The sequence below is a fragment of the Sander lucioperca genome, chromosome 5 (assembly GCF_008315115.2).
Source record: "Sander lucioperca isolate FBNREF2018 chromosome 5, SLUC_FBN_1.2, whole genome shotgun sequence".
Taxonomy (NCBI): Eukaryota; Metazoa; Chordata; class Actinopteri; order Perciformes; family Percidae; genus Sander; species Sander lucioperca.
The window spans coordinates 40,480,541-40,490,756 of NC_050177.1; the positions used below are offsets into that span (position 1 = coordinate 40,480,541).

A 10,216-nucleotide genomic window follows, 5' to 3' on the forward strand; every position below is an offset into this window, starting at 1 on the left:
CTATAAACTTACAAAAAAACCTTCCTCACACAATATTTAGCTTCCTCAGCACCTTGAGTGGAACGTGAACTTGAAGGATTGTGCAACTCTGCCACACATCCTCATCGATTGCTAAGAGGCAGCGGGAACGTTTGAATCGGGTTAGGACAGGACTTAAAATAGCAGCTTTTTTTTTTTTTTTTTTTTTAGACTTCATACTTAAAGCAACATTCAGCAAACACATTTGCCACTGTGCCCAAACAAAGACCCGCCTACGGCCGTTGGTCTTTTTCAAGTTAATGTGTCTATTTTCTTATCACAGGGTCAACAGTCTACAGCAGCACATTTAGATGGCACACCTGTGAGCCGCGTGCTGCTGCTCAAAGACAAGTTTGTGTTCCTGTTTATCACTTCCGTTTGATATCGCAACACAATCAGTGTTTCCTCTATGTTGATTTTGTAGTGGCGGCCTGCCATGGCAACATTTCTGCCGCCACGGTATCAGAAATGAGAAAAGGGCAGACGCACAATGTAGTCGCAGTTGCCTTTTAAATGATCCTGCTGACATAATGCACCCACCCCCCCAACCTCCACCCCACCCCCCCACTGTTGGCTACCGCTCACATTGCAATTTAACAACAAGTAGAACTATTCAGAGGTTATTGGGCCCGTCCAGTTTAACTCCACATACTGTTGTGTTGATGTAGTTTATTGTCAAAACGTCCGCTTTCTTCCGAGTCGGGTTGTTGTCGTTCGGACAGACCTGCCCCCCCCCACTGCTAAAAAAAAAATCCTAAAGGAAACACTGACAATAACACACCACAGTATTCCGTTCCAACACTTTTTTCGATTTAGCGACCGGTACAAAAATACTCTTTCAATTACATTGTTCATTGCACTTCATTTTTTTTTTTTTTCCAAAGACCTAGACACATCTTACAGATTGGTTAACACGGGGTCCAACTCTGTTTCTCTTTGGGGTTGTGGGAGTGTACGGTTGTCGTGTACATTAGGTAGAATAGACTCACTCAGAGGCCTCGGTTGTAAGCACCCTGACTGATTCAACAAGTACAGTGGTGGGATGTGATGTTTTTTTTTCTAAGATTAATGTTGAAAATGCATGGAAAGGTGAAAAGATGTGTGTAAAGTGAGGGCGTTTAATGTTCGACACACATTCTTGATTTCCTTTTTTTTGTCTTCTTCTTCTTTTCTTTTTTTTTTTTTTTTAGAAAAAAAAAATAAGCTTGTGTTTGGTTACAAAGGACCATAATGGATCACATTATGACTTTTAAGTCTTTGTGGCTGTCATTGCAACTTCCCTTAACATTAATTGTCCCTTTGCATTTGATAACCTTCCTTTTCCACTGTGGTCTACTACTTTAACCGAAAGACGACACTAAAGTGGTCTCAGATGCTCATACTTTCTTCCTTGAAGACTGCACTCCCTCTGCTCCCTCTCTCCAAACCTCTCTCCCCTTCCCCTTTCATTTTGGTTCCCTAACCAGGGTTGAGTAACATCTGAGGTAAAAATTAGAGGTAAAGGGTGACATCTGTTCATCTGACTGATAAACAGGCCAACATGAAACAAAATACTTTTCCCCAAGATCCCATGTTTGTGAATTTGTGATAGTGTGTGCCATTGGGGGATTCTGTCAATATGTTTACATTTAATAAAATATACCAATTAAAATTATAACAATCATATATATAAACATCTTTAGTTGTTTGTGTTTTTCTTTCTAAATAAAAAACAAACAAACAGACATTTGAAACAGTGTACACATCATCGTTGCCTCTGCCACTCTCTTCCTGCGATAAAGTCTCTGACCGCTCATTCTTGATCAGCCGACCCTCAGGACTTAGGGTTCCAGATGACTCCCGCAGAGCCTGGTCTGAGTGCAGCGCACAACCCCAGCGAGGAGCAGTGAGGAAGGCCTCGGGTTGAAAAGAGAGAGAGTGTGGAATGCAGTGGAAGGCTGTAGGACTTCGGAGGGCCATGTCAGAGGTCTGGGTCTCTTGAGAGCACTGTTCCACCTGCTAAGCTCCACCTCCTGCGTCCCAACAGGTGCTCCCTTCTCTCCACGCCCCAGACCTCCTTGGTCCATGGAAACCCCTCCCACCCCCCTTTAGCCTGGCCTCATCGGACCGCCTTGTGCTTTCCCCCACAGCAGCCACACCTTTCCCCACACCGCAGGCAGGCGCGCAAAGGCACGTAGCAGCACATGCAGGGCACGAAGAGCGACAGGGCCAGGAGGGCCAACCAGCGGGCACAGCAAAGGGGGTGTGGGTGGCCCCCCAGCGAGTCTTCACACGAGCACGGCTCCCAGAACTCTCCCTCAGAGTCTGACATGCAGTGGTAGAGCAGACTCTCCGCGCACCACACGCAGGTCCACTGGCGCAGGCAGTGCAGGGCCGGGTCTGGGGCGTCTCTGCAGCGGCCCCGCCCGTTCTCCGAAGCGCTGAACACAGAGCGGCAGTACACGCAGCGGGACGAGCACGATGACGAAGCCTGAGGACACGGGCTGTCGTCATCGGGGGAGATCGCCCCTGGGTCGCTGCCACTGCTGGCCCCTCCTCCTCCTCTCTTACGAGTCCGCGAACGGGGCGTGGCCAATGAGGTGTGGATGCAGCAGGGAGAGGGCGAGCCTTTGCACGTCTCCTGGGGCGAGCCAGCAGGCGACACAGCGTTGGGTGTGGACACACAGGTGGGCGATGACGTGGACAGCCGCTGCGAGGCTTTACTGTCCAGGCTCACCGTCACTTCGCAGCCAGCCGTGCCCACTCCTGCCAGCTCCTTCTCAAAGCGAACCACGCACAGCTCGGACTTGTCCTGCAGACTCCCTCCGCCACCGACAACCACACCCCCGGTCAGCCCCCCGACCATAGTCCTAGTGGCCCCCGCCCGTCGGTAGTCCTCATAACCTCGAGAACCCCACAGGTCTTTGCAAGGGTCCACACTGTGCAGGTCACCCTCTTCCAGGAGCGAAATGGTGGGGGAGAGGGGGGACAGAGGAGATGAGGCCGGGGGACCCACAGGAGGAGTAGGTGGAGCAGGAGGTGGAGGCGGGGGCGCCGGCGGATTCAACACAGCCGTCATTTGTGAGAGCTGGTGCTGTCCCGGCCTGGTGTGGATCTGTGGAGAGGGGATAGAATTACAGAGCGAGGCTGGAACAGTGTGTGCTGTGGCAGCACTTACACAAGGTTTCAGCTAGGATAGCTCAAATAGGAGCACAAATGATGATGATTTTAATTCTAATTTTACTTCATGTAGAATAAATAAATGTCTGTAGGTGTGGACTTAAAGGTCCCATACCATGCTACTTTTCAGGTTCATACTAGTATTTTGGGTTTATACTCAAACATTTTACAGGCTTTAATGTTCAGAAAAACACATTCTTTTTCTCATATTGTCTGTCTGAATATAACTGTATTCCCCCTCTGTCTGAAACGCTCCGTTTTAGCGCCTGTCTCTTTAAGGCCCCCTCCCGAAAAAGCCCAGTCTGCTCTGATTGGTCAGCATTTCCAAACTCCTGCATCTGCGTTCTCTGAGTCTCTGCACTGCCATTGCAGTCAGGGAATGACTGTAACGGCACTGTAGCGGCACTTTCTACCTATATAAATATAGTATAGTTGTGACATCACAAACGTACAGAAGTCCTGACGGCTTGTTTAAAGGCACAGTTTCTAGTGTTTTAGTTTCCGTGTGCGCTTCTCTGTGGATTGAGCGTTTTGATGCCACTACAGTATTTATATAGCACCTCTACCTGCTTTATAATCAAAAGAGAAGGAAATCTCACTTATTACAATATGGGACCTTTAATGGGATGATTTTTTATTGTTCTAATGTCTAATAATACATTAAAAAATACCACTAAATGGACGGCCAATTACTTCATGTCCTATGGTCCTGTGATAAGGTCCAGGAATTTTGGACCGGGTTACATGACAACCTATGTGGAATTGCAGGGGCCCAGGTTCCATTCAGCCCAAGATTATTTGTTCTGGGAGATGGCTCAATCCTAATCGGGATGGATAAGCACATAAGAAGCTGGGTCCAGACTAGTTTAATGTTAGCCAGACAGATTTTTTTTTTTAAAAGGATGACAGAATGAAGGGGTGCCATCAATTCAAGAGTGGGCTTGTGAGATGGCCAGGGTGGCGGTGGCATTTGAAAAGATATCATATAAACGTTTTTCCAAATTGGATGTCTATACCAGAAAATGGGAAAAGTACCTGAGCTTATCTGGAGGGCTCCTAAGACGCTTTGTGCTGGGGAGAGACATGTATGGTGGGCTTATGGTGTTGTCATTTATACATATGTTTATTTGGTTTACGGTTTATTGTCTATTTTGTTATTATTTTGTTGTATGGTCTTGAATATTGTAATAACTGTGTCTTCTTTTCTTGATTTTTGTCTGGGTGGGTGGTGATGACGAAGGGGGCGGGGATATGTTCATGTTGCGAATAGTATGTTTTGTATGTTAAATAAATACAAAAAGAAATACCACTGGGAACCCTGAAGGACTGAAGGAAGTTCCCACAACCCTCATTAAGAACCATTCCTTTATAGCAGGCATCCTTAGAGCACAGTCACAAGTGTGACCAGAACACATGCATTGAAATTGCTAAAAAAATGAGTCAACATGTGTCTGTTCCTTGAAGCATCATGTTATCACAATGAAGTAGCATGACAGACTTGGAGCAGAAGGCGTTGGTGTTACCTGAGCAGGTGTCTGAGTGGTGAGAGCATGGCTGGATCCGAAACTAAACTCCTCCGGCCGTACGAAGCAGGTAGACGACGACTCGCTCGTCACTATGGTGATGGGTTTGGGAAGCATCTCCTTTCTGCTGTTGGATGACGACTCACTTCCTGTATGAGACTGGCAGACGCTACATGTCATCCCACAAGTCAAAAACACCAATAACTGCGTTTGGGCCCCAGTGGCAACGTCAATGAGCCCTTCTTAGAGGAAAAAAGAAACGCTCAACCGACAAACTGCTCAGATACTCACAGCTTGTCCATCATCCTCGGTGTCGGCTTCTTCCGGTGTGGAGGACGAGGGCGAGTCAGAGCCTTGAGAACATGAATAGAGAGGATTTAGGCTCTTCTAGATCTCTGCTAGAATTCAAACACAACGGATGAAAGTGTTGATGGTGTATCTCTACCTCTGTCGAGCTTGTCTAGGACAGTCTGCAGCCCTTTCTCAAAGGAGATGGCATCGGCAGGACTCTGGAACGTAAGGCCAAACTTCCGATCTTCTACTCGCCAGTGATGGAAGATGGGGTTCACCTTGTTGTACACTAACCCCCTTTGCACCGCACACTCCAACACTGGCTAAAGACACAAAATGGCAATCCCAGCAACATAAGAAGTCAAACCGAGATTGTTTCCTTTGCTCAAATCAAGCACTCTGCTACAGTCTTTAGGTGGTGTTGAGGAGCAACGTGACACCAAAGGCAGCCATAACACACACGCACACACTCACTGCTCGATCTCGCAGCCGTTCTCCACGTATGATGTATTCTCTCCGCCCCCTGCCGTCATGACTCCGCCCTTTACATATGACCACATGACTGAGGCCACCACCTCCAAGGGGCACCCAACCGCCACTGGAGTCATCACGCGTCATCACCACTGCACGAACACGCACACTGTCAGGGAAGCCAAGAGAGTGAGCACAGGCCCAGGCTGGTTAAACAACGTGATGATATACACTGACACACACACACAGAAATACCTGCAGACATGCACACACTGACATGCACATTTGGTTGGGGAGAGAGAGATCAACTTCCATAAGACAAAAATGCAGTACTAATATGATGCTAAGGCAACTGTTTTCAACTCTGTTGAACTAAGATGGCATGATGAAATCCACACAAAGAAGACAGAATTGACAGCTTGGCCTATGCATTGCAACATGACAGCTCAAAGGCATATCATACAAGTTTTACTCAGCTAAATCTGATTTTAATTTGCATGTGGTGAGGCTAAACAAATATGAGAAATCATGAAATATTTGGATAATGTGGTTTGGCTTTATTTAAACATTACTGCTGCTTAGGAGCATGAGAATCAAAACTATGACTGACTGAGTGTAGGCTATAAAGGAAGTATGGAGCAAATGGATAGAATGAAAGCCAGCGTTGAGGAGGAGAGAAATTGCCAAATGGGAGGAGGGAGGGAGGAAGAATGAGTGTTTCCCGGATAGATGTATCAATGAACGCACCCATTCGCCATCAGTGGCCCCGGCATTCTTGCAAAAAATAAGCTCTGCCTTCGCCAGTCGGCTGAATAATTCAGCACCGCAGTTGGACATGTGCATGTAACGCATGCACAGCCGCGTCTTTTTGTTATTCTCAAATCACACTGAATTTTAAGTGTTGCAATTCCGCCCCTGCTGCACGCACTCATTAAAGAACCCCGATATTATGTTCTATTTTTTATGAATGGGGTAGAGAGAGACTGGCTTCGACATCGCACTGTGCGTGAGATATTTGGCCGGAAAATGTACAAGGCCTAAATACAACACAATCGCGTGTGAAAAAGGGAAGGAAAAAGGAACGAGTGGGTGAGAGGATGGAGAGGAAACAAGAGATGGGGGGGAGGGGGCCGATAGAAACGGGAAGGAGGAGAGGAGGGGTGAGGATGAGGGAGAGCGAGAAAAAAAAAATCACATTTCATTCATAAAGTTTGGCTTTAAAAAATCATAATGAAACCCCGAGACACGTTGATAAAAATCACAACGCCTCCATCCCTCCCTCGTTTTACTGTAGCCCTGTCTTGAATGACGCGATGCTGGTCCCAAACTCGCCATATTTCGCCTCCCCCCCCCATACATTTTACACATTGACTGATTTTCGTGACGGGTTTTACCAATCGCTAACAACGCATTTAGTTCAGAATTGTTGCATAGCTTTCTGTTGTCTGTTCAAAATGTTTTCATTATTATTTCCGTAATTGTGTGCGTGTAGGTTGTGTGCCGGTCGTGTAAAAAGCACAGGTCCACATATAGGTGGCTTAACATTTATCACATACTGGCATAGATATATCGGAAATGGGGTGTATGCTGTTGATTCAAGACTACGTAATGGTGTTTTCTTTTCTTTTTTTTTTTTTTATTCCCGGTAGCCTGCTAAACTGTAGAAGACCGATTGTGATAATAGTGCATGATGCTGGATTGGTGTAACATTGATGGCGGTGGCGTTCTTTCTACCCGATGTGGCGAATGGCTGAATACATGTGTGCAATGTTAAAAATGAAAATGTAAGGACTTACTCGCCCTCCATGGCTCGGTGTTGCCCGCCGCTTGCAGCAGCCCACCCCAGGGTCTCCTCTCTCTCTCTCTCTCTCTCTCTCTCTCTCTCTCTCTCTCCCCCTCTCTCTCTCTCTCTCTCTCTCTCTCTTTTTATCCTCCTTTCAGGAAACACTCACAGGCTCACTCACATTCTCTCTCTATCTGCTCTCATTTTCCTAATCTTCCTCTCTCTTCCTCTCTCTCTTCCTCTCGCTCTCTCTCTCTCCACCTTGATGTCGTTTCGGTGTATCAGGATATAGGCTTGAGGTTGCAGCAGCCATTTTCCGCTGGCAGCATCCTCCCTCTCTCTCCCTCCCTCCCTCCTTCTCTCTCTCTCTCTCTCTCTCTCTCTCTCGCTCTCTCTCTCTCTCTCTCCAAATCACTCCCTCGCTTATTCCCTCTCTCCCTCTACCTGCCCTGTGCCAACACATCCGCACTAATCATTGACAGCGTCGTGTCTTTCGGTGGGCTATAGGGTTTGTCGGTGGAACCATGTGATTTTGAAATGATTGACTTCGAGCCCTGAGTAATATATGCAGTGACGTGGGTGGTGGGCAAACCGTCAATGACCTCCGGTTGATCCCCCGTCGTTGTTACGGGACAAACTGATTCCATAGGGCAAACATCAAATGTAGGTCAAATGAATGTGCCCTTCATTGCATCTTGGATAGCATTTGTATTTTTTTTAAATGGCACAAGTATAACTTTGGCTTATTGTTGTGTCCCTGTGCTTATTCAATTCTTAACTGTGTATATGTAGCCTATAGTTGTCCATCTTTAACAGGAAAAGAACACAAACAGGTGTCCCATATGGATCCTAGCGTTGGTGCTGGCAGAGACAGGTTTCAGCACCATGGACAGCAACAACGGATTTCGACGTTTAATTTGGGTGGGGGGGCTCATTCACTGGTGAAATCACTGCCCCTACTTTAATAAAACTGTCTGTGCGTCACTCTAAACTAAGTATAAGTTATTTTATAGGCTGTTACTTACTTATAACTGTAGGTACGTCATTCATAAAAAAAATACAAACCCAAACCCTGATGTTGCATTGCTGTCGCGATGTTGTATTTAGATGTTTTTAGACATAGTGTTCTGAAAATAGGGCTCCCTGACTCGCCAGTAAACATTAAAGTATCTCTACATTTAAGGAATTACACACATTTGTAGCGGGAATCCACTATAAATGTAAACAGTAGCTTACAAGCTACAATAAGGACACAGCACCAAACATTATGTCATGGTGCACAGTGGGTTAAAAGTGGTAAAGTAACTGCTCAAACTTCAGCCAAACTCTCGCCCCGCAGGCGGCACGAACACAGCTGGCCATTCTGCTGTAGAGTTGGGACGTCAAGCGCGGCAGCAAGGCTCGTTGGTCTAGGGGCATGATTCTCGCTTAGGGTGCGAGAGGTCCCGGGTTCAAATCCCGGACGAGCCCGCTTTTTGTCTATCATAGTTTGTCTTTGAATTAATTGATTTAAGTGCAAGAAAAAGGCTGCTACATACCGGAAGAAAACACCATCCAGGTCCAGCTGCTGTCCCGTGGTTTCACTCTAGACCCCGGTTGAAGACGACAAATACAAAAGAAGAATTCCCTTATGTGGATCAACAAAATAGGAATAATTTGCTTTATTTAACCCTGTTATTTAGGTAAGTTATTACATTGTGACACATTGTGAATCTCCTAGCTCCTTCCATCAATTAGAGCAGAGATCTTCGACAGGGGGTCCTCAGAGTTACTGCAGGGGGGCCCAAGTTATTGTTTAATCTTTTTTTTTTCAAAAGTTAATATGAAAAATATAAAAAAAATATACATAAACATGAGTTAAACATATTATTAGCAAAGATAAATCGGCCTATTTGTGATAGGATTTTTTAGGCTAGGTGATTTTTTTTCTCCTATATTTACACATTGATGACAGGCTTACTGGCCTTAATAGTAAGGTAGCCACTAAGGTAGATACAGTTAAGTTTAAGGATTCACCGTGTCACATGTATGTTTAACATTAAGACATGATTTATAAATATATGAATATTTAAATAATTCTTATTTTAATAGCTTATTATTGTATGCACTACAAAGGTATGTATAACGGCTTTAGGCCACCCTACACGTTATTGTAGGCCCTATTTGATATGCAACTAAATTTTATACAATATATGTAGTGGGGGGGCCCTGCTCCGTCTCTCTCAGTTAAGGGGTCCTTGGCCTAAAAAACGTTGAAGACCCCTGAATTAGAGGACATTTCAGTATATTTCAGCACCAAGGACAGCTCCTTAATAACATGATTGCACATGCACAAACAGCTAGTTATAAATGGTTCTGTCATCATTTCTACAGTTAAATATAAAGTCATAAAATCATCATAAATGATTGCACAGTAGCCCATAATAATATTACAAATGAAACGTAAAAAGTATACATTGACATGCAATCCACAATCAATGAATAATAATAATAATAGAACACCACTATGACCTAATGATGCTATTTTACAAAAGGGGCATTGAGACGCAGCGTGGGGATTGACCCGAGACCCATCAGATCTGTTGACACTAAATATTTAATTATGAGAAGACTGATGAACAAACTGACAGGTAAAGTTTGTACCAGCAGCTCTAAATGACAAATTAGATACACTTTAAGGGTCGCATATTTCTATAGATGTCATTATCACCATTTTTTGGATAACATCTAACTTAATAAGGTAATGTAGGGAAAGACTACTTGTACAGCACCTTGTATGTATGTGATCATGGACAGTTTAACACGTTGTGGGGGGGGGGCCTACTCCCTCCTCCTCCCTCCTCCTGCTCCTCCACCACAACCTCCTGCACTCTGTGTTTTGTGTATGTACCCTGTCAACAGTGCACACAGCACAATCAACATGGCAGCTTCAATATATTTCCCCCCAGAAACCTTGCCTGTTCGTTTGAGG

General features: G+C 45.3%; 1 protein-coding gene and 1 non-coding gene across 2 annotated transcripts; one reads left to right on the forward strand and one right to left on the reverse strand.

Annotated features, from left to right (window-relative positions):
• Positions 1-825: 825 nt before the first annotated feature.
• spred3 (sprouty related EVH1 domain containing 3) lies at positions 826-7,598 on the reverse strand. The gene is made up of 6 exons (XM_031287060.2): positions 7,259-7,598; positions 5,466-5,631; positions 5,146-5,314; positions 4,992-5,053; positions 4,701-4,859; positions 826-3,112 (listed from the first exon to the last, which is right to left on the reverse strand). Exons 1-6 carry the CDS (start codon positions 7,267-7,269, stop codon positions 2,117-2,119), a joined length of 1,563 nt encoding a protein of 520 aa, XP_031142920.1. The 5' UTR covers positions 7,270-7,598; the 3' UTR covers positions 826-2,116.
• A 1,045-nt stretch (positions 7,599-8,643) lies between these two features.
• trnap-agg lies at positions 8,644-8,715 on the forward strand. Its single transcript has one exon. It is a non-coding gene; the product is annotated as a tRNA-Pro (tRNA).
• The last annotated feature ends 1,501 nt before the right edge of the window (positions 8,716-10,216 follow it).

Coding starts and splice junctions, on each gene's coding strand:
- spred3 (XM_031287060.2), bottom strand. Junction 5,054..5,145: donor CCTAGACAAGCTCGACAGAG/GTAGAGATACAC, acceptor CATGTTCTCAAG/GCTCTGACTCGCCCTCGTCC. Junction 4,860..4,991: donor CCGAGGATGATGGACAAGCT/GTGAGTATCTGA, acceptor AGCGTCTGCCAG/TCTCATACAGGAAGTGAGTC.